Source organism: Marmota flaviventris, chromosome 3 (assembly GCF_047511675.1).
Source record: "Marmota flaviventris isolate mMarFla1 chromosome 3, mMarFla1.hap1, whole genome shotgun sequence".
Taxonomy (NCBI): domain Eukaryota; kingdom Metazoa; phylum Chordata; class Mammalia; order Rodentia; family Sciuridae; genus Marmota; species Marmota flaviventris.
Genome location: NC_092500.1, coordinates 68,328,792 through 68,352,196, shown reverse-complemented (window position 1 = coordinate 68,352,196; position 23,405 = coordinate 68,328,792). Strand labels below are relative to the sequence as shown.

At 42.6% G+C, this 23,405-nt stretch overlaps 1 protein-coding gene across 2 annotated transcripts in view; it reads left to right on the top strand.

The window, feature by feature from the left end:
- Positions 1-23,405, top strand: part of Pfkm (phosphofructokinase, muscle) — a 34,566-nt gene that overhangs the window by 1,662 nt on the left and 9,499 nt on the right. The window contains exons 2-23 of one of the 2 annotated variants that reach the window (XM_071609933.1): positions 1,901-1,993; positions 8,803-8,876; positions 9,761-9,838; positions 11,313-11,502; positions 11,767-11,932; positions 12,596-12,640; positions 13,076-13,184; positions 13,300-13,395; positions 13,633-13,725; positions 14,319-14,444; positions 15,859-15,923; positions 16,409-16,472; positions 17,243-17,392; positions 17,846-17,916; positions 18,260-18,347; positions 18,432-18,584; positions 19,041-19,205; positions 20,710-20,771; positions 21,003-21,114; positions 22,306-22,405; positions 22,486-22,591; positions 22,840-22,995. In XM_071609933.1, coding sequence (XP_071466034.1) covers positions 1,909-1,993; positions 8,803-8,876; positions 9,761-9,838; positions 11,313-11,502; positions 11,767-11,932; positions 12,596-12,640; positions 13,076-13,184; positions 13,300-13,395; positions 13,633-13,725; positions 14,319-14,444; positions 15,859-15,923; positions 16,409-16,472; positions 17,243-17,392; positions 17,846-17,916; positions 18,260-18,347; positions 18,432-18,584; positions 19,041-19,205; positions 20,710-20,771; positions 21,003-21,114; positions 22,306-22,405; positions 22,486-22,591; positions 22,840-22,984 — 2,343 coding nt within the window. In that variant the 5' untranslated portion in view covers positions 1,901-1,908 and the 3' untranslated portion in view covers positions 22,985-22,995. Of the gene's footprint in view, positions 1-1,900; positions 1,994-8,802; positions 8,877-9,760; positions 9,839-11,312; positions 11,503-11,766; positions 11,933-12,595; positions 12,641-13,075; positions 13,185-13,299; positions 13,396-13,632; positions 13,726-14,318; positions 14,445-15,858; positions 15,924-16,408; positions 16,473-17,242; positions 17,393-17,845; positions 17,917-18,259; positions 18,348-18,431; positions 18,585-19,040; positions 19,206-20,709; positions 20,772-21,002; positions 21,115-22,305; positions 22,406-22,485; positions 22,592-22,839; positions 23,373-23,405 lie in introns of those variants that run through there. The other variant, XM_027950004.2, reaches the window with a different exon arrangement.

Below are 23,405 nucleotides of genomic sequence, written 5' to 3'. Positions count from 1 at the left end.
TGATCTAGTCCAATCATTTTTTAGTGCAGAAGAAGCAATTAAAATGCCACTAAAGTGGTGTATTTAAGTGCAAAACAGTAATCCAGTTCTGGACAGTATACAGTATGTGATCTAGAGGAGTACAAAGAGAAGCCTTCCTGGATCTTTGGTAATCAGTAAGGTTTAGCAGGTTAGTAAGAGTGCAGCTAAGACTGGTCTTAAGTGATGGAGTGGAATATGGATCTGTGGAAAGGACCAGGGTATACTGGACAAGGACAAGAGTGGGGACAAGTAATGCAACATTACTCAAGTTTGGACTTGACTTGTCAGTGCTGATTATGTAGCATGTTTATTAATTTGTGTCTCATAATACTATGTGTGTTTATGTCTATCTTCATATGTGGTCACTGCATGTATTTTATTGACATCTGTGGTCTGTGACCTATGTCTCTAAAAACAACTACCCTGATTTCCCCAGGCACAGGACAGAAACATGAGTTGCCCTTATTGCTAGCTCTTCTTCCTATACTTGAATCCCCTCTCTACTGAAGCCTTAGGGGCCTGTGACCTTCTGATGAAAGTTTGTGTCTCTGATAAAATGAAGAAGGAAACACAGGCAGAGGGAGACCAGCTGTTGTAGTAAGCAATTCAGGCAGAAAGAGGCAGTGAGAATAGAAAAGAGGGAATGGGTATGAAGATAATAAGAAGGGAGAATAAGATTTGGTGTCTGTTTTGATTCTGAGAGGCAAAGAGGAGATGTTTTTTGTTTGTTTGTTTGTTTGATTCCAGGGATTGAACCCAGGGACATTTAACCACTGAGCCACATTCCTAGCCCTTTTTAATTTTAATTTTGAAGCAAGGTCTTGCTAAGTGGCTTGGGGCCTTGCCAAGTTGCTGAGGCTGGCTTTGAACTTACAGTCCTTCTGCCTCAACCTCCTGAGCTCCTGGGATTATAGGCATGTGCCACAGCATCCAGCAGAAGATATGTTTTTAAAATAACAGCTTTTAGCCTGAATAACTAAAAGTGATGATTCTATTGTCATCTTACAGATAGAAAAGTATATCTTATGTGTTCCTTTGAAAGATACAATTCCTAAAAATAAAACTATGAAGGCATCTCCATGACACATGTACATATCTGTGTGTATGTGGCAGTGATTTTTGTGTTAGCTTTCCCATTTGATAGTGTGCAGGTAGAGGGTCAAAACCTGAAGATGAAAGTGAAAGATCAAGAGATGCTCAGGAGGCTGAGCCTGAGAAGGATGGGAAGAACCATACAAAGTCCCTAAGTATTCCTGAGACTGACACCATTAATTTGTAGAAATTCTAATGTGACTTGAATAACCTCAAAGTCTGCTGTCAATTCCATATCATCCAGGCCTGCTCCAGTCAGTCAGTTCCATAACATTCAACCCTAACCTTAAGTATAAGTCAATTTACCCTTGCTTTTCTGTTTCTACATTGCTGATTCTCAGTCTGCAACCCAAACTTCATCTGATTCCTACCCTTTGCTATAATTCTTCTTTTGATAAAGCGAGAAATCATATTTAGGAATCCTTTTCTCGAGGCCAACTCAGCTTTTTCCCCTCCTTTCTCATTTCTGTTCAGTTTACTGACCTTTTCCCTGGCCTTATCTTATTCTCCAAATAGGTTCCAAATGGGGTGGGAGGGAAAAAGGAGGGATTAGCCAGGACTTCTGCAGTCTTGGGCTTGATTACTGTGACATTTCAGCTTGTCACTCTCTCTGTAAGGGTGTGGCTCTCCTCTGGAAGAAGTCCAAAGCTCCCAGGCTGCACGACACAGCGTTAGTGTAGTGGGAGAGCCTGACTTGGTAGCTCTAGGCAATCTAATAGAGACACTTCTTGAGTGACCAGCACCTTGATTCAACTGTGTTTTAACTGACCATTATCTTAAATTCTAGAGTGGATCATGACCCATGAAGAGCACCATGCTGCCAAAACCCTGGGGATTGGCAAAGCCATTGCCGTGTTAACCTCTGGTGGAGATGCCCAAGGTAAGGAAGAGGGGGCAAAATATGGCCCCTTGGAATTTCTTGATCCCCTTAACTTGTAGAATAGAACTGTGAGTTCATGGAATTCTGGGTTTTCTTAAAAATTTGTCATATCTAAGTCCCCAAGTATATTTGGATTTTATTTGCTGTACTTTTATTTATTCAAATATTCAAAAAATTTCTTTCAAAGTTTCTCTGAAGATTTAGGGACATTTTGATCTTCTGGTACCTAAAATTGGTGTTTTCTCAAGCAACATTGGAAAGAGACTTAAGAAATAAAATTGTTGGGAAGGCAAAAAGTAGATTCATTTCAAGAACTTGGGAAAGAGTGGGAAAGGGAGGAGACCCAGAGTTGGTATTTCCTGGGCCCCAGATAGACCCTCAGGTATTAACTCTGGAGAGTTCCTGCACTAACCAGAGCCAGTCAGCACTGCTTTCCCTGGCTTTTCCTCCATTTGCATACATTTAGTCCTTAATCAAATAGGAACAGCAGCAGTTAATAAGTACCAATCCACTGGGGGGATGGAGGGGTAGTAAACAGCCAGAGTGAATCTTTCTCTGGGTTGAGTCTAAGCAACCTAGGTATTATAAAAATCAGATATTTATCAGAGGTGGTGTGATTTTTTAAAAAATCCTTTCCAGTTTGATTTTCTTATATATTCTAGTTTATGATACATAGAAGAGGGGCAGAATCTCTTTGAAAGGGTTACAGGACATGGAGACAGTGATGGAATAAAGAAAGAGATTTCAGCCAGTCTATCCTCCTTGATGCCACTGAACCTAAGCTTTCCTGGTGTGTTAAGTGCCCACTTTGTATACAGTCTATTGTGAAGAAGTGGGTTTCCTTTGAGAACTATAGTTTAATGAGAAAAGATGTTATATATTATTGCAATTCTTATGTAAAGGCACATAAGAAAGAACAAATGAGTGTGCCTTAGCCAAATGGAATCCACTTATATGAGGAAATGATTGGACCCTGGCTGGATTAATCAGGGGAAACTTCATGGAAAAGATAGTTTCAAGAAACTGATTCCTTCATTCAAATACAATGTTTAGAAGAGTGGCTGCCACATCAAAAATGTTCTGTTAATAGAAATGAATTTTTGAGCATCTACTATGCATCAAGCAGGATGATAGGCACTAAGGATGCATCAATGAAAAAGACAATCTTTGCTCTTAAGATATTTCTTATTAGTAAATTAGTAAAGCTAGACTTTGAATATATTTTAAGCTAATGTTTATTTAGTTATATGTTGTGAAGCAGAGAATTATCAAACAAACAAACTGAGCGGGGAGGGCAGTGGCCTGAGTTTAGAAAGTGACCAGATTAGAAATGCAGTGGAGCTGAAGAGACTGCTGGCCTGGTTTCTGTCACTTCTCTCTTCTCCGCTGGCAGAACCCCATGCCAGTACTGAGATCTTCAATATAAACTCTTGAATGCTGATGCTGGACCTATGGTAGCTAGGTCCAGGTTTGTTAGGTAGTCAGATCAGGACAAGAGAGCCTGCTAAAAAATTTATGTGACACACACAGTATGAAATGATGAAGGAAAAGAGCTCTTTGGAGAGGGAAAGAGAGACAAAATGGAAGAAGAAACAAAATAGAAGCCTAGAATTTACCTTGAATCTAAGCACAGACTCAGCCTCTGATCCCAAGCAGTGAAAAATCTCTTATGACTTGCCTGCTATAAGGGAGGAGTCATCTTTCAGTGAAGCAGGGGCTGTAAATAAGCTCATTTCCAGAGGGCTTAGCTGAGCTGAAGTTTGTAAGATTCTGTAATAGATAATACAGTGTAGGAAATATCTCATCTGTAAATCCACATAACATCACAGGAACATGTCCACAGGGACTGAGAGATGTTGAAAATGAAATTCTAGGATGGCAAGGAGGCAAGGTAGAAAACAGCTAGAGGTCCCCACTGAAGGCACAGCTCCACTGTAGAAGTGGCCTGTACAGAGATAAATTTGATGGGCACTAGTTATCCCAGGGAAAAAGCACAGAAATGTGTTTTTTTCCCTTAGAGACTCTGTGCCACCTGGGAAAGTGAGATTGATTCTATAAAATCCATAGAGGCCACAACTCTGAGCTCAGCAAACTAGAAGTAGAGAAATAATCAGACATCCTAAGCTCAAAAAGCAAGATTTCTAGGATGCTGGGCTGATTAAATGCCAAATCCTAATTCTTTCCAACTCAGGAAAGAGAAAGGTTCCAGCCTCCCTAAACCGGGCCACTTTTAGCCTAATGAAATCAGCATATCCTCAGGTACATTGGCACATGCCTGTAATCCCAGCCTGAGGCAGGAGGATTACAAGTTCCAGGTCAGCCCAGACAATTTGGTGAGACTCTATTTGAAAAAAGAGAGAGAGAGAAAGAAAAAAAAAAGTGGAGGTAGGGGTGGTGGTAGAGCTGAGGATCTAGCTCAGTGTCCTTGGATTCAATCCCTTGTACCAGTCGTAGTCTCACATCAGCATATCCTGCCCCTGGAAAGGACCCCAGTCATCTGCTGTAGCCCTCTGTCTCCAGATAGGCAGTCATTCCAAATGCATGATTATCCTACTTTTAAAGGTTCACAGGAACAGGGATTCCATTACCTCTCTGGATTGCTATTCTAGAGTTATAATTTTTAGTCACATATTTACTAGAAAGTGCAATTCACATCTAACAAACATTTATTCCTAGTAATTTAGAAAATTTTATTCAGAGTGCAGGTAGAAAGAAACTTCTTTAACATCAACTTTCAAAAAAGTTATGATGAAATCCTTTATTGGTTTTTCTTTATCTAGTTGCATAAAGACCCATCACCCATAGCTCTTCTCCCCCAAACTTCTTCCCAATAGGCTGTAATTGGAGACTCCAAAGTACGTGCTTATAATGTTCTCCAGAGCCTTTCCTGGCTGTACCCAGAATACCTTCTGTTTGGTGCCTGTAATCTTATCCTTCGTCTTACTTCTAATAAGTCAGGCAGCTGCTCATAGAGAGTTATTTAGGGCAACATGGAACAGCCAAGGAGAGTTTGGCTAGGATGACTTGGGGCCAGACTAGGCCAGTAAGGTTGGATAGAAGAGACCAAAGAATTGCTGAGTTCCTTGATATAAACTATCTATACACCCCAGTCTGATTTTTAAGGATACAGAGGTTTGAGGCAGATACAGGAGTGAAAAGTGAGTCTTAAAACTATTTCTAAGAAAACTCTCATTCAATATAGAGGCAGGAAGGATGACATCTGGAGGTTGTAAGTTTGAGGTAAAAAGAAGGTAGAGGAGGGAGAGAAGAGAAAGAATCCTCCTTATTGTGGGATTTTTCTTATGCCCAACAGATTTCGATATTTTTGCCCATTATCTATTGTTTGCTTTACACTGAAAACCTTTAAGTCATTTGTTTCTCTTTAGCCACCCCCCTCCCCACCCTTCTACTCATCTTGGGAGCAGAAAACTATATTCCATCCTATACATTTCAGATTAACATTTATTCCCTATTTCCTAAAATTACAGATTCACATTCCAGAACTCCAGGTATCCAATGGAGAATCTCATAGGCCTTGTGATGGGTTCTAAAGCAAACAGTAGTTTCATATGTGTTCTAATCTTAATGAACTGACTTTATTCATCTCTCCTAAAGTATCAGTGGCTTTGTGTTGACTCTTTGTTCCTTTCACACACACAGGGTTTTTCTAAAGCTTTTCAGAAGCCCTCTCCTCCCTCCACAGACTTTTTTGTTTTTCATTCAAACTAAGTATATGAACTCAGATGTCTAAATTTCATAGGGCTTTGCCTTAGTGATGTCATAAGTATGCTGTGACATCCGGGCTCACCAGTGCCTCTTGTTGATAAGCCCAACCATCCAGTCCATATCTGAGATCAATTATCAGAAGCATTTGTCATTGTTCTCACTTCTTAAAACTGCTCCCACTTGACTTTCAAGACATTGCTAAGCCCTGGTTCTCCTTTTGTCTTTGTTTTCTTTATGGAATCCCATATGGTTGATTTTCCTCAGGGTTCAATTCCTTGCCCTTTTCCTTCTGATTCTGTATATTCTCTTGAGACCATCTCTTCAAAGTCCATGGGGATGTCCCATAAGAACATCAAACTTGCATATTCCAATATGAATGCATCATCCCCACTCCTACTTTCCCCAAACAAACCCTGGCTCAGCACAGCTAATGGTACCACAGCTTGACCCTTTGCCTAAGTCAATGTGGGGAAGTTCCTCCTTGGTCTCCAACACCTTGAAGTTTAATCACGTTGCTGATTAGATAGAGTCCTTCCTGTTGTTTCTGTTTCCTAGTTGGCTTCCATCCCAGTATATGTTTTGTCCAAACTCTGTTCTAGTGCAGTTCCTCCTCATGTCTTCTGTAGGATGCCAGAGAGCCTCTAATCCTAGTGACACCTCTCTCAAGCTGCCTGTCACACTGCTGCCAGAGTTATCTTTCTGATAATGTAGATCTCATCATGTCCCTCTGCTCTCAAAATTCTTCAGAAATTCATTGTCTGCAACTTTTTTTGTGTGTGGGAGAGAAGGGGCCACAGACTTCACTTTAAGAATTAAATGAAAACTATGAACCTTCTCCTAAAAGAAATGTCCATGCTTACAAAACTTTTCATCCAGTTTTGTGGGGTTCACAGATTCCCTGAAACTCCTCATTCAGGGATCCTCAAGCCCTGGCCTACAGAATAAAAAGCCATACTTCTCCATGTGTTATTTGGGGTCTATCCACCTGTGTAGCTTTAATTCTTGCTTCATATCTTACATTTTACTCTTTAATTACTGAATTACCTCAGGTTATTTCTTGACTCTGACCTTTGTTTATGCCTAGAACACTTTTCCTCAAACTGTCTACCTGAGAAAAAGATTTAAAGGGAAATTGTCCCATACATCTCTGGACAAATGTTATATTTTCTGACTTCCTCCTGGCAGGTGTAGATGCTCTTTGTTCTTGTTCCCACTGCACTTTGTATATATCTCTTTTTTTCAGGATCAGTATGCCATATTATAATTCTTCACATGTTGAGGACCATCATCAGATCCTTTATTTTTGTTTTCCCAGAGGCTGTATTGCTCATTGCCGTATCCCCAGTGCCTAGCATGGTGCCAATTCAGTTAATATTTGTTCATTGAGCAAATGCATCCTCAATTTGATTTGGAGCTAATAGCCATGTAATAATATGTCAGCCTGAAGAGAGAAAGAGAGAGAGAGAAGAAAAAAATAATCTTGTCCTTTTTATTCTGTCCTAGATAGCTTGGGTTATTCAATAGTTTGTAATGACTTTGGATTATTCAATAGTTTGTAATACAGTCTAGAGCTGCAGATTTTTCCAATTGCTGCTTCCCTGGTGCTTTTTTAAAAAAAATTAATTTGTTATATATGACAACAGAATGCATTATAATTCATATTACATATAAAGCACAATTTTTCATATCTCTGGTTGTACACCCTGTTGCTTAATAGTATATTTCTTCAGACAGGGTTTGAGGACCATTTGGATAGATTTTAGATTGAAAAAAAAAAATGTACTAGGATATCTGAGAGAGGGCAGCTAAAATGGTTCATGCAAAGTTGATCCATCATATCTCTAAGATACTTTAGCATCTTCTGGAACCCCTCCTCATATGGCAAGGTAGGACAGGGATGTCTCCCATTTCTTACCAATAAAACTGTGTTCAGCACGGTCCAGTATTCAATAGCATTGTTCCAGATATGGAACACACATATGGGACACCCACTGCATGTTGTGTATTGGTACGGGTTGACTACTCTACAGTGCTTCTAGAAAAAAGTTTTTATCATTGAGCAGCTCTAGGAAAGGGATGCTCCTCATCTGTGAAAAGGGAAAAAACTCTCCTCTCCATTATAAGTGGAAACAGAGAGTGTAAATTGCAGAATATTTTTAAGTTCCCCACACACATCTTAATGTACAGGGCCACAGAAGAAGGTCAGCAAGTCTCTGATGACTAATTGAGTGAATGCCAGAAGAAGGCCATGAGAGAATGAGTTCCCCACTGATTCTGTACATTTGGTCACAAACATCTTCCGGCAGTGTGTGAGCCAGAGGATCACAACTGTGTGCACATATTGAAACGTAGACCAACTCAGATGACACTAAACAGCTCTGTTTATGTGTGTGTGTGTGCGTGTGTGTGTGTGTATCTAGATTGAAAGAATCCACCATCCAATAATAGACATACTCCTGAACAGATTTGATGCATCAAGTCGTGAACCACAGAAAGTCATGTCTTTCCCTGAAAAGCCTACTACAGCTGGATGGATGTCTCAATTCAGTTCAGAGAGCAAGGAGAAGCCTAGTCTAACTATTGAAATTAGTAGGGCATGGCATTGTAGTCAAGAAGATACTATTTAGGACTTGGACTCAAATGTGAACTTTATATAGTATTAGTTCTATGACCTTGAACTGTTAGAGCTTTAGTTTCCAAATCTGTAAAATGGGGACAACTCCAGGGTTGTGGATAGGATTAAACGAGATAATATTTGACCATTTCTTAGTAGTGTCTAACCTATAATATGCATTCAAGAAAGTGCTTGCTTATTGCTGTTTTTATCCCTCAGATTGCCCTGGCATAGAAAAGTCTTGGGAAAGACAGGATTTTTAGGGGGAAAGGCAATAGAATATCTGGAGCTTCATCCACATTAAATGCAATAATTGAAGGCAAGGAGACCAAAAGACTTGGATAAGTAATGTACTTTAGCTTTAGAGAAAAGGGCTTACTCTATTCTTTAGCCAATTGTAGTGTCTTTGGATTCCAGGGCTGCTTGTCTTAGGAGTAACCTCTCTCTGACTTGTCTTCACTCCTTGCAGGAATGAATGCTGCTGTCAGGGCTGTGGTTCGAGTTGGTATCTTTACTGGTGCCCGTGTCTTCTTTGTCCATGAGGTTGGTTTTCTACTTTGTATCCTGTTTTTCTTTCTCCGTTCCCTACTTTGTACTCTTATTTTTATTTCTCTGTTCCTTGCTTAATCTGCCTCCCACTGCCTTCCCACTTTATTTTTCTTTACCTCCCAGTTACATTGCTATTTTTCTTTTCCTTGGCTCTCTACCTTCATGAGTCACTCCTTCCCACTCTTGGCTCAAATAATGATGCAGGGACCCAGACTTCTGCAAACTGGGTCCTCATGTTGCCTATTCAATTTAAAGGAAGAAGGATGTCTTCCCAAACACTAAGAAAAACCGAAATGGGTAGTATTTATGGGAAATTTAGTGTCTCCAGGGGCAAAGCCCCAGAAGGGAGGTTTTACTATGTTTCTGAATTTGCTTGATTTTCTGACGTTCTCGCTCCTCCTTCATCCCCTTCTCTCAGTTCCCTCTTGTGCTTCATCCACCCTTCTTTCCTATAAAGTCTATCTCCCCTTCTTCTCTCAAACTGTATAGTCTTGTAATAAGTCATATTTCTTCCTTCCCTACTGCCACTATCCCCTTTTTCTTTTCCTCTACTGTTATTCAAACAATCCATTATCTAATTCCCCTTGGGAAGCAGATTAGAAGAAATAGGTTGAGCCCAAAATAAAATAAACTAAGATTCAATATTAGGAAGGACATTCTGATGTTTTAAAATGGGAGAAACTAGAACAGATTATTGAAAAAAATGTACGACTCCTTCCTTGGTCTGTGTTAAATATGATAGCATCTTATACATCAAGGATCACTAATGGGGTGAGATGACTTGATTCCCATAGATCTCTTCCCAAGGGTCTTGTCTTGGTCCTAAAAATTTAGGGGGAAGTCACATAGAGACTGAATGGCTGTAATGTGCTCCACAGGGTTACCAAGGCCTGGTGGATGGTGGAGATCACATCAGGGAGGCCACCTGGGAAAGTGTTTCCATGATGCTTCAGCTGGTATGTTCTAAAGAACTCCTGTCCTTATTTGTCTTTTTCTAGTCTCCCAAATTTCCTGACATGTGGTTTGATGTGAAGGGATTCAGTGACAAGAGAGAGCTTACATTTGCCCTTTACTCCTTGCATTTGAAAACATCACTCTGGTTTCGTGGGGTAGAAAGGGGTGGGAGAATGATCACAGGACAGTTTGCTCTTTAAGGAAAGGTCACAAGCAAGACTTGGAACTGGCACATAAACAAGTTCTACTGTGGGGTCACGGGGAAGGTCTGGCCCTGAAAATAACCTTACTAGAGGACTGGAGCCAGAAGCAGAGCTGAAATCTGCCAGTCCTCATGAGATGAAGAGGTAACCTGAAACCAGGTTTAAGAGGGCAAGAGCCTCTTGGAGCCTTAAAAATAAATAAATAAAAAAAAATAAAAATAAAAAGTCTAGAAACATACCATGTTTTTATATCCATAGCCCTTTATGCTATTTACTTCTAGTCATTTTAGACTTCTTTTAATCTGTCATCCACTGTGGGCTAGCCCAGTAGAAATATAACCATTTACTAAAAAATTGACAAATTACATTTGTATTCCTATTCTTCACCTAAATCCCATAAAAACCCACAGGAAGAAATTTAATGTTCAGTGCCTGGTGAAGGCTCTGTATAGGCAATAGTGCCTGTCATATGGTGGCCTGAGAATGAGCCAGAATTCTCCACCCATTACACCAAAGTCATGGATGCCTGGGAGCATATATATAATTCATGAAAATGCTAAGTCTGGTAACTTATGACTTTCTGTACCCAGACCTATTTTTTTTTGTGAATACCTGAGTATTATGGCTCCTGGCACTAGCACCATAGATCCCAATTTGCTAAGAGGAATGACATTTCTAATGTCAGTTAGAAATCAGTGTGATAGAGAGGAAAAAAAAATACTGGAATGGATTCCTAATAATAATTTGGACACGATCCAATAATGTCAGGTCATTGTTGAAAGTTTCCAAAGCCAGCTGAGCATGGTAGTACACACTTGTAATCCCAGTGGCTCAGGAGACTGAGAGAGGAGGATCGTGTATTCAAAGCCAGCCTCAGCAATTTAGCAGCCCAAAGCAACTCATCAAGACCCTGCCTCAAAATAAAATATTAAAAAGGGCTGGGATGTAGCTCAGTGGTCTAGAAGTCACCAGATGTATGCATTCCCTTATTCTCTATGAAGATAGATACTTTGATGATAAAGTCTTCAGTAAAATGGGTTAATCTTAGCAGTCTTCTAAGGTGTGTGGCAGAATATAGGAATAGTCCCTTTATGTCTCAGCATCATTTCCCTATTCTTTGGAAGGGACAGATGACTTAGTGATATTAGGGAACTTCCTAGGGAGTCACATAGTTGTGTCAGCACAACACAGCGTTGGAGTGCAGAAAATCTTAGTATTTTGAGTCTAAACTTGGCTGTCATCTGGGGAGCTGACTTCTACCTTTCTCCTCAAGGGAGGCACAGTGATTGGAAGTGCCCGGTGCAAGGATTTTCGGGACCGAGAAGGACGACTCCGAGCTGCCCTCAACCTGGTGAAGCGTGGGATCACCAATCTGTGTGTCATTGGGGGTGATGGCAGCCTCACTGGCGCTGACACTTTCCGTTCCGAGTGGAGTGATTTGTTGAGTGACCTCCAGAAAGCTGGTGAGAATTATTTATATCAGCATTACTGTTTGTGTGAGTGAGTGTGTGTGTGTGTGTGTGTGCGCGCGCGGCATGCATGTACATGTAAGGGGAAGTACCCTTAACCCCCATTGGAGTAAAAGACACAAATAGGCAATCTTTGCTTTCTTCTCTTTTGCCATTGCTTATAATTCCCAGTGGCCATAGTTTTTTCTCTCCAGTGTTCTACTCTGTGGGCATGCCAAGTATTTTAGCCAGGGGTTCCTGGTTTGCTTCCTACTGTAGGTAAGATCACACCTGAAGAGGCTACAAAGTCCAGCTACCTGAATATCGTGGGCCTGGTTGGCTCAATTGACAATGACTTCTGTGGTACTGATATGACCATTGGCACTGATTCTGCCCTGCACCGAATTGTAGAGATTGTAGATGCCATCACTACTACTGCTCAGAGGTAAAGGAGTATGGTGGTTGGGACAGACAAGGGTTAGAGGCTAGTAAAAATGAAAGTGTTTGGGTTATGGCCAGTTTTCTGGGGGCTAGAACACTGTTTTAACAAAGAATTACCCCTTAGAACACTGGAGTTACATTGCTTCCTAAATGCTCCAAGATTTGCCTTTTGCCACTCTTCAGTCTATTATCCAAACATAGCTCTGAGGTCTTGATCATACCTGTGGCTGTCTCCTAAATGTCTGCTGCCCAGGCTGAAACAAATCCAGGGGCCCCAAAACCTGAGCTAACCTCAAGATTGTAGATGCCATAAGCACCACTGCTCGGAGATAAGCCGATGGAAGTGAGGGTAAGGCAGGATAGAAGGATGTATTTAGAACTAAAGAATACAGTTTGCCTCAGGGTAATCCTGCAGGACTCCAGTTTAGTCTAGTACCTCCTTCCTTCCTTCCTTCCTCCCTCTTTCTCTCTCTCTTTTCTGACCCATCTCTTTTTGGAATAGAAAGACATGGGAGGATACCTTGTAGCTAAAATGTTTTCCCTAGGTCTTCCTGGTCTCTGCAGCATAAATGCATTTCCCAGAGGTTAATTAACCTAGATGTGGGTGGCAACTTGATCATGGCTATAGGGAAACATGGGCTCTATAAATCCTGTGTCTGTCTTTCAGCCACCAGAGGACATTTGTGTTAGAAGTGATGGGTCGCCACTGTGGGTAAGATCCTCATCCTGAACTACTTATTCCAAGGAACCCAGAAATGTACCTTTCCTCTTCCCAGAGAGTCCAGTGAGGTCTCTCAGTAGTAGCATATCTGGAGGTTATAAGCTCCTTGGGAACCCTGGCCCTGCCTTTGCTCTGGCTCCCTTACTTACCTAGATATGCATGTGTGCACAGGCTCAGGTACACACTCAGTGGGAAAGGATGGACGATCTCTGAATAGGAAGCCACTGGGGCATCAAGCATGAATAGAAGGTGCTCTTCAGGGACAGCTTCTCATTGATAGGCCCTGTGCTCTTACCTCATCCCAAGAATGGAATGCAGGATCCCCAGACCTTTCACCAGCTATGGGGATTAGGAGACCTTGTTGGGTAAGGGGAGGTTATTTGTGGAGTATAGTTCCTAGTGCCATGCTTCTGGCTCTCATCTCAGATATCTGGCCCTTGTCACCTCTCTCTCCTGTGGGGCTGACTGGGTTTTTATTCCTGAATGTCCACCTGATGATGACTGGGAGGAACACCTTTGTCGCCGGCTTTCCGAGGTACTGGCACTTTATTTTTCTCTTAAAAAAAATCCTTCACCCTATTCCACGGATGGTCCATTTGCCATCCATCAGTTTCATTCCATTGACCACTTCTCCTTCTGTTCTTGACTAGACAAGGACCCGTGGTTCTCGTCTCAACATCATCATTGTGGCTGAGGGTGCAATTGACAAGAATGGGAAACCAATCACCTCAGAAGACATCAAGAATGTTCGTACAAGTGAAACTAGAGGGGCTCAGCACCATAGCCACCCCAACCCATTCCCTTAATGGTTTCCGAGTCTGCGGACACTGCATGTCCCCTTGGTTCTTCTGTATATCTCTCTCCAGGTCCCTGTCCCTATTTTCCTCGCACTAGGAACCATTACAAGACAAAAGAAAAGGTCTTGCACTTTTTTACCTTGGTCCCTGCACCTTTTCTCCCCTTGACTTTGTGTGTCCTTTCAGCTGGTGGTGAAGCGTCTGGGATATGACACTCGTGTGACTGTTTTGGGGCATGTACAGCGGGGTGGAACACCATCAGCCTTTGACCGGATCCTGGTAAGTCACAGGGCCTTGTGGTCCTCATGGGTTAGAGCCCTGCTCTCCTATTCCTATAGGGCTTACACCATTGCTCATGTTGCCCTCTACCAGCCTCTAGCTTACAGTGGCCCTTGACACATTCCCATATGCTGAGATTTCTCATCTGTTAATATTATAACAGCCTATAGCTCCCCTATAAGTTGAGGACCAATATCTTAGAGCTCTAGGCATCCGTGAAATATTGAGATCTAACTTCAGACAGTCAGTTTGAACCCTCTATTTTAATTTGAAGAAATGCAGTTAATTTCCTTGTTATATCAATTAAGAAGGGAATCAATTTTAAGCCCCAGTAATTCTGTCAATTACTGTAGTGGAACTGTTTCTCTGGAACCAAATAGAATCCCTGGGGTCCTGATGGCAAGAGGAAAAAGTCATCAAACTTTAGATGAAATCTGGGTGGGGAAGAAAAGCCCAGTAAGTTCTTGGCTGCAGTTCTTAAATGTGGAACTCAACCCTGTGATTTGGAAAGTACCCATATATTCTGACTATCTACACTAATCCAATATGAAGAGGCCTGAACCAGACTGTCTTTGCTGCTTGGGGTCCTGCAGGGAAGCAGGATGGGTGTGGAAGCAGTGATGGCACTCTTGGAGGGGACTCCAGATACCCCGGCCTGTGTGGTGAGCCTCTCTGGTAACCAGGCTGTGCGCCTGCCCCTAATGGAGTGTGTCCAGGTGGTAAGTACTGATCCTAACACCCTTCTCACCCTTCATTTTTTTTGTACTGAGGCTGGCTTTGAACATGCGATCCTCTTATCTCAGCTTCCTGAGCCATTGGGATTACAGGCATTTGCCACTGTGCCTGGCCCAACCCCTTCTTCTTCTTCTTCTTTTTTTTTTTAATATCTTTTAGTTGTCAATGGACTTTATGTTTATTTATATGCGGTGCTGAGAATCAAACCCACTGCCTCACACATGCTAAGCAAGAGCTGTACCACTGAGCCAGAACCCCAGCCCCCAACCCCTTTTTAATAGTCCCAAGTCCCTGCCTGGGAGCTCAGAGTGTATGAGACCAACTTCTAAGGCCACTGGTACAAGAGTCAGTGGAAAGGCAGGATGGTATAGTAAGAGATTCATGGGGGAAAGAACACAGTGAGCTGTAACCCCTCTAGATGTAGGAGCCGTAATATCTCTAAGTCTCAGTTTTCCCACCTGTAAAACATTCCTAAGGAAGATGGGAGACTCTACATCCTTCCTAGTAATAAGCCCCAATATCTCCTAATATCTGACCTTAAACCCTCTTATGTTTTTATTGGAAGAGAAATACAATATCCCTCCTAGAGTCATTAAAAACAGAGTAGCATTATTAAGTTCTGTTGGGTAACTTTGTCTTTACATGATAGCTACCTTGAATTTGTTTCTGTAAACCAACATGGGTTTAGATCCTCCTGGGGTACAAGTACTCACCTTGAGGTTTATTCTAAGGACTGGAGAAAAGAAATCTAAAGGATCTGATGCAGTACCTGGAAAATGTTGAATGCTCAGGAGATGGCAGCTTTTATTGTAGGGAAATCATCCTTTGATACCAGAGTAACCATTGTGGCTGGGAATGAAGGTGTCACACCTGATTATCGGGGCTGGTCTAAATGCTCCCTGTTTGCTAGCTTGCTTCTCTCAGACTCAGGAGTCCCCATGACCTAAAGCTTTACTTCAGGATATGCATCTCCAAAACCTCAAAAGTTAAAGCTCTGACTCACAGAGCAGAAAGCAGTGGTGGAGAAACACATGGCAGGTTTCACTCTTTCTTATTTCTGGGGATCTTCTTCGTTTACTCAGTAGTTTAGAGGCTGGGGAGGTGGGTGTAGAGTGGAGGAAGATGCTATTAGTCTGTGAATACTCTTCCACTGTCTCCATAATTCTAATAAATAAAACATTGGTGTGGCCCTTTTCTTTTGCTGTTCATTATTCAGAAAATTAAGGAGAAATAAAGATTATTTTTCTGTGAGAGTTTGAAGGACCATAGAAAATGTGGGGTGCACGGTAAGCAGGATTCAGTCCCATGCCCAGAAATAGGCAGGATGAGTACAAATGGAAATCCAACTGTGCAGATTGCTGCCCTGGAGTTGTAATTATTGCTGTATTCCTCCCTCAGACCAAAGATGTGACCAAGGCCATGGATGAGAAGAGATTTGATGAAGCCATGAAGCTGAGAGGCCGGTGAGGAAATGACTAGAAGTTTCCTAACTACAGAAATTAGATACCAGAATGAACCCAAAACTCTACATAGGCCTAAGAACAAAATTTGAGCTTCTGCTTCTTCTTTTTATTGTCTCTGCAACAGTTTCTTTCACAAGAAAATTAGCTGTGAGGTGACTAAGAGGCTCATTTCATCTTAGATGCTTTCCCCATGATTGACCTTTTAACTCTGTGTGGGTCCTGGCTAGACCTTAAGTTTCCCTAGGCAAGGGACAGTCTCCTGTGGTGGTGAGCACAACACCTGGGAGAAGAGTGTGCAGGGAGTGTTTGGTGAATGAGTGGGCCCTTTGCAGCCCCTGCACAGTCCCTGCTCTGCCCTGGTTGTGTCCCTAGAGGTTTGTCCTATGGAACTTCACTCTGGGACCAAAACTTCAGGGCTGAATTTCCATGGCTCTGGCCATAAGGAATGGCCTAAAGACAGCCCTGTCCCTTTGTACTTTTTATAGGAGCTTCATGAACAACTGGGAGGTATACAAGCTTCTAGCTCATGTCAGACCCCCGGTCTCTAAGGTACTGATGACTTGCCTTTTTCCTTGACCCTCTCCCTCCTTCAGTCTCTCTTTATGAGGTGCTACCCTTAATCCATACAACCTGAGTCTTGCCATTTTCCTTGCCCCACTCTAATCTTCCACGCTGGGTACCTGACCCTACTATGATGATTTTCTGTTAGCCATTACTACTTACTGGCTCTGTGATCTTAGTATAACTTAGATGTCTCTAACCCAAGAACTATACCAAATTCAGGGCTATTTTGTAGTATGCAAAGAATAAGAAAGAGGGCTTATGTATTTTATCCTCTGGAAATAATCACATAAATCTAAGCCACCTTTCCATTGGAATAGTGGTTCTCAATACTTAACTGTATATCAGAATTATCTGGGTTGCTCATTAAAAATGCAGATTCCTAGGCCCTTCCCCCGGATGGGGTTCATATCTAAGGCAGGAGCAGTAATGTGCAGGGTTAATAAGCTCCAGTTGGATGGTGATACAGATAGTCCAAGGATCACACTTTGGGAAACACTGCTCAGAAGAATCCTTATTTGTTACATAATGATGATATCTGGGATCAGGAAAAACAATCTTTATTTATTTGTTTATGGTAAAGAATTTTGCTTCTGTAGTATGAAGTAGCAGTCTATACTAGCATTCCCTGGGAGAGGGATGTGTATTATCATAAGCACACACCCTGATCTCAGGACAATAAAGGATTAAGGCTCTGCTTCTCTTAATAACCTCCTCCTCACTGTGGGGCTTTCTGTCCCCTGCTTCCTCCTGTACAGAGCGGTTCGCATACAGTGGCTGTGATGAATGTGGGGGCTCCAGCTGCTGGCATGAATGCTGCTGTTCGCTCCACTGTGAGGATTGCCCTTATCCAGGGCAACCGTGTGCTGGTTGTACATGATGGCTTTGAGGGCCTGGCCAAGGGTCAGGTATGGGGACTCAACGGAAGGAGGGCACATTTTGGGGGACAAGGGACAGTCACAGGGAAGATCAGTGTAGCAAGGGTGACAGGTTCATGTGTGCCTCTCTGTTCCATACTACTTCCCTCTCCTTTTCTTGGGTTCAATCAGAAGTAAATATTTAATTTTAGGGCAGTGGTAACAGGCAGGAACAAATGGGATGAGCCTTTGCAAATACCATCTTGTTTAATTCTCTATCCCAAAGCTCAGCATGGTACCTGGCATAAGAAGGTACTTGTTATCTAGATGAGCAAAAAGGTGGAAGAAGTTCCATGCATTGCAGGGAAAGCCAATGTCTGGTGTTCCTCTTACAATGAAGGAAGACTCAATGGGAGGGATCAGAGCTCAATAAGTGGCATCAGACCTACACATTCCTCATGGTATTCTAGCTGCAATGCAAAAACATGTTACTTTTTCCTGCAGATTGAGGAAGCTGGCTGGAGCTATGTTGGGGGCTGGACTGGCCAAGGTGGTTCCAAACTTGGGACTAAAAGGTAAGGGGCATTGTAGAGCACCTCTTCCCAGTCACCTCTTTAAGATATCCCTTGAACATGTGCATCAGTTCATTAGGTCAGGGCCTGCTTCCACCACCTGTGGTCCAGGTCATTTCCTTTAATCCAGGTCATTTCCCTTAAAGCTCATAGTGGCTTCAGTGAAGGCAGACAGGGCCATCCCCACCTCATGTAGCAGCTCAGACAATTTAGAGCCCAGTGTGTGTCCTTAGATCCGGATAAGAGGGTGGGGAAAGAAGGGATACAAATCAAGAGATTATAAATAAAGCACCATTGTAACTCTGACTTTCTCTCCTTTGATCTTGCCTGTTACTGATCAAACTAGGACTCTACCCAAGAAGAACTTTGAACAGATCAGTGCCAACATAACTAAGTTTAACATTCAGGGTCTTGTCATCATTGGGGGCTTTGAGGTGAGTGCTCCCCACCATTCTTTCCCTCTCCCTCCCACTTCCCCTCTCTTTTCATTCCTGCCCTTTCTGCTATCTTCTTCTCAGGCATACACAGGGGGCCTGGAGATGATGGAGGGCAGGAAGCAATTTGATGAACTCTGCATCCCATTTGTGGTCATTCCTGCTACTGTCTCCAACAATGTCCCTGGCTCAGACTTCAGCATTGGGGCTGACACAGCACTAAATACCATTTGTACGGTGAGAGTCCATCACTACTTCCCTTTTGGCTAGGGTTATAATCTCCAGAATGAATGTAGTCCTGGAAAAGGAGCTATTTTTTGGTACTAAACAAGTGGCAATGTTTGAAAAATGCTTCTTCAAACCCAGGCATTCATATGGATTTTAATGGCATCCATTTTCCTCACTGAGAAATGCATCAAATATTACCATTTTTTTTTTTCATTTTCTCAGGTCACACAGCTTAATTACCCTAATCTCAGCAATGTGAAGGATGATAGAGCTTCCTTCCCAGGAGACAAGTTGTGCAGTGTAGTTGACTAATGTGTGCCCTCCCTGAATGCAAGTCTGATGGGGTCCAGAGGCCCTGCCAGCCTGGGCGGATATTGTTCTGGAGTTAAGATAATAGCAAGGGCCAAAGAAATGACAAGAATCAGGTTCCTGACCCTGTCTTTCTATGACTTTCTATCTTTGCAGACATGTGATCGCATCAAGCAGTCAGCAGCAGGCACCAAACGTCGGGTGTTTATCATTGAGACTATGGGTGGCTACTGTGGCTACCTGGCCACCATGGCAGGACTGGCAGCTGGGGCTGATGCTGCCTACATCTTTGAGGAGCCCTTTACCATTCGAGACCTGCAGGTAGATGGCCATCCAGAGCCTGCTAGGTATCTCTCTCCTGCCCAAATCTGTCCCCCAACAGTCCCCACAGTGATTGGAGCAATGGGATTTCAAGATGAGGATGGAGTTGATTGGTCTGTGGAGCCCTGTGAAGAATATAAGGAGTGGGGTGCCATGGCACATACCTATAGTCCCAGTGAGTTGGGAGCCTGAGGCAGGAAGATCACAAAATTGAGGCCAGCCTGGACACTTAGTGAGGCCATAAGCAGTTTACTGAGACCCTGTCTCAAAATAAGATAAAAAAGGCTGGGGAGGTAGTTTAGTGGGAAAGTACCTCTGGGTTCAGTCCCCAGTACAAAAAAATAAAAGGAGGAAAAAGACTAGAAGGATCTCTGTACAGCCATTCTCCAGTGCAGCCTCATACACTTGACCTTAGCTTGTGTTTCTGGAGTGCACATTTTGAGACAGGTGGCATGTAGATAAGCCCTTTATGTGTGCTTTTTGCATTTTATCATTGTAACAAACTTGTAAAGAAGGTATTTTCTCTATATTACAGATGAGAAAGGTTTAGAAGGGTTAAAACCCTTTTCTAAACTCCTATGTGAGCAGGTAGTTTAACTGCTTAAGAAAGTCAGTGACCTTTCTCTTACATCATGCCACCCTCCAGATTTCTCTCATTACCAATTCACTTTTTTGTGGGGGGATACTGGGAATCGAACTCAGGGGCACTCGACTACTAAGCCACATCCCCAGTCTTATTTTATATTTTATTTAGAGATAGGGTTTCACTTTAGAGACAGTGCTTCGCTTTTGCTGAAGCTGGCTTTAAATTCATGATCCTCCTGTCTCAGCCTCCCATGCCTCTGGGATTACAGGCGTGTGCCACCACACCTGGCACCAATCCATTTTTTGAGGGAGATATTATTTCACCTCTAGGGTAGGGCTCTGATTTGTATTTCACAGAAGGGCCATATGATCTTATTTTCCCAGATTCCAATTTACTGGAAGAGAAGAGAGCCACAGAGTGGAGGTTTAGCAGCAAGCTGAGGGAACTCCCTAATCCAGGATCCCAGCCAACCCCAGCCAGGAATGAGGGAAAGGACTCTGCCTCCTTCATGCCCAACTCAAAGTTCAAGTGAAGGAGCATATTCTGTCCAGATGAGTCACCACTTTACTACAAGCAACCCATGTAAAGACCAATACTATGAGCAGAATCTGTCCTCTAAGGGAAAGGGAACCCAAAACCCTGGACAGGGAGACCAGTAAGGGTGAGGGCTGAAAACTGACAGTTTTTAATGTGCCTACTCCCAAGTTCTGTCTCATTTCAGGTCTTTGTGGAAATTTTAGTCTACACAAAACTTCCTTAAGGACGTAGGCACAGTTCAGGCCCAGGATTATAAATAACTTTCTTCCATGTCTCTCTCCCTTCTTGGTAGAGGCCCAGTGTAGAAGAAAAGAGATTCATGTGGCTTGCCCAACCTTATCCACTCTCAGCTAGGCTTAGGATTTACTATTTTATTTTCAGGCAAATGTTGAACATCTGGTGCAAAAGATGAAAACAACTGTGAAAAGAGGCTTGGTGCTCAGGTACCTCATTTACAATCTGTTCTTAAGTGAAGGAAGAATTAGTCAGGCTTAGGCCCTAACCCACAGAATGGATCCATGGTTAGGATACCCTGAGGAATTCATAGATACAAAAGGTGGGATCCGTCTATCCCCTGGGAGGGGGTAGAAAAGGGAAGAACCAGAGCCTATAAAGTCAGAAAGCAGGGATGGAAAGATAAGAGGAGTCACAAGCTTTTGATGTCCACCTGGCAGGAATGAGAAGTGCAATGAGAACTATACCACTGACTTCATCTTCAACCTGTACTCTGAGGAGGGGAAGGGCATCTTCGATAGCAGGAAGAATGTGCTTGGCCACATGCAGCAGGTAGGGAAGATACCCCAGCCATGCCCTTTGCCAGAAAGCCATCACCCCCAACACCTACAGAGGCTTCTACTGACCTCTGATCTGTTGGAGGCCCAGTGCCACCACAGAGCATGGGCCTGCCAATCTCTTACAGCCACAGAATCAAAACATCTTTATCAAGAAATGACCTTAGAGATGATGTGGTCCATCATCTTCATTTAGGATAGCATTCCTTAACCTTTGCATCATTGCCATTTGGAATAATTCTTTGTCATGGGTGGCTGTTTATACATTGTAGGATGGTTGGGCAGCATTCCTGGACTCTACCCAGGAGATGCCAGTAGCACTTTCCCCTTACCCTCAATTTTAACAAAAATGCCTCCAAATGCTGCTGAATGTCCCCTAAGGGGCAAAATCATCTCTAGTTGAGAGTGAATAATTGAGATGAAGAAAATGAGATCCAAAGAGAAGTAATTTTTTCAGGGCCACTCATAGAGCTAGAATGAACCTAGTTAGTGTTTTTCCCACATTACCATCCTGCCTCTCATGAGCAACCTGTTGAATGAGTATTGGCATTTGATGGTATTGGGCTCCATTTCTACTAAGTGGGGCTTCAGGGAAACAACTTCCTTTCTACTAGTGACACTCACAGGTGGTGCAGTGTTCTGAGACTCTCTTCTATCCCAAATGCCCTCAGCTGATGCCTGTTAAGCCTTGAACCTTTTTCTACCCAAAAATGAATTATGTGTCTCACTTTGAATGAACTTACCAGCCCCTGAAGGATGGGGTGTTATTAGATAAATATGAAACCATTTTCTGTTCTTCCTTCCCCTTTTCACTTTTCCACATACTTTCTCTTAGTTCAAAGAAAATCTATATGGTGTTTTATATTATTCTGAAGTTCTACCAAGGGCAGCTAGATTGGGCCTCGAAGAACACTTCTGACCACTGGTGATGGTGACTGACAAAAGCTGCTAAAGATGGGTGGGGAAATAGGACTAAAAAAGAAAGTTGTGGGATTAATCCTCTTCTTTAATTACTGTTGATAAATAGGTGATTCACTTTGAAACTCCACACTATTTCAAGGTATCCTTTCACAGACTTATGAATTCCTATAAACTCAGGGCCCATTCTTTCCTTTTTATCTGTGTATCTAGTTATGTCTGCCACTCCATTAGAGTCCTTCCCTCTAATTTTTAATTCTTTTTCCAGGGTGGGAGTCCAACTCCCTTTGACAGGAATTTTGCCACTAAGATGGGAGCTAAGGCTATGAACTGGATGTCTGGGAAAATCAAAGAGAGTTACCGTAATGGTAGGTGGGATAGAGGTTAAGCCCCCTCTGTAGAGGTTGGTTCCCCAGTATAAAAGCTGACTGACCATCCCTTATTACAGGGCGGATCTTTGCCAACACTCCAGACTCTGGCTGTGTTCTAGGGATGCGCAAGAGGGCCCTGGTCTTTCAACCAGTGACTGAACTGAAGGACCAGACAGATTTTGAGTGAGTACATCTACTTTCTAGAGTGGTTCTCTCCCTGGGAATTTCAAGTTCTACTCTCCCCAATCTGTTCACTGTCTGCATTGCTTTTCTTTTAAAAATAATACTTGTAGCCTTACCCACTTTAGATCTGATGTCCATGTCCTAAATGCAGTCTCTGCTCACTTTAAGCATATGCCTATATAAGCCCTTAGTAGAAGTTGATTGGGGTGCTAAAGAACTGTATCATCATTTACCTCATTCTTCTGTAGGCACCGAATACCCAAGGAACAGTGGTGGCTGAAGCTGAGGCCCATCCTCAAAATCCTAGCCAAGTACGAGATTGACTTGGACACCTCAGACCACGCCCACTTGGAGCACATCTCTCGGAAGCGGTCTGGAGAAGCTACAGTCTAGATTTCTTTGGAGTAAGGGGAACAGATTTTTCTGATCATGGTCAGCTCTCCTCTTACTAGATCTAAGTCCATGTTTTCTCCTTGTTTCAGCTCTTTTTTCATTAGGTTTCCTTTTATTCTGTACCTGTAACCATGATCAGCTCTGGCCAGGAGTTGGGAAGGGGGCAGTGAGTAGAATCTAGGTAGACTTGATCATTACTTCTACCCCAGCTTCATCTGTCACACAGGCCAGGTTCCTCTAGTGCTACTGCTAGCTTTCAGCCACTCAGAATTTTCCTAAAAATAAGCTCTATTTATTTCTTTGTGATAACAAAGAGCCTTAGTTCCTTTACTACTTTTACTACAGTGGCAACTATAACTACACTAATAAATGCCAACTGGTCACTGTGCTTTTGGTTCTCCTGTTATCATCTTCACAAGTG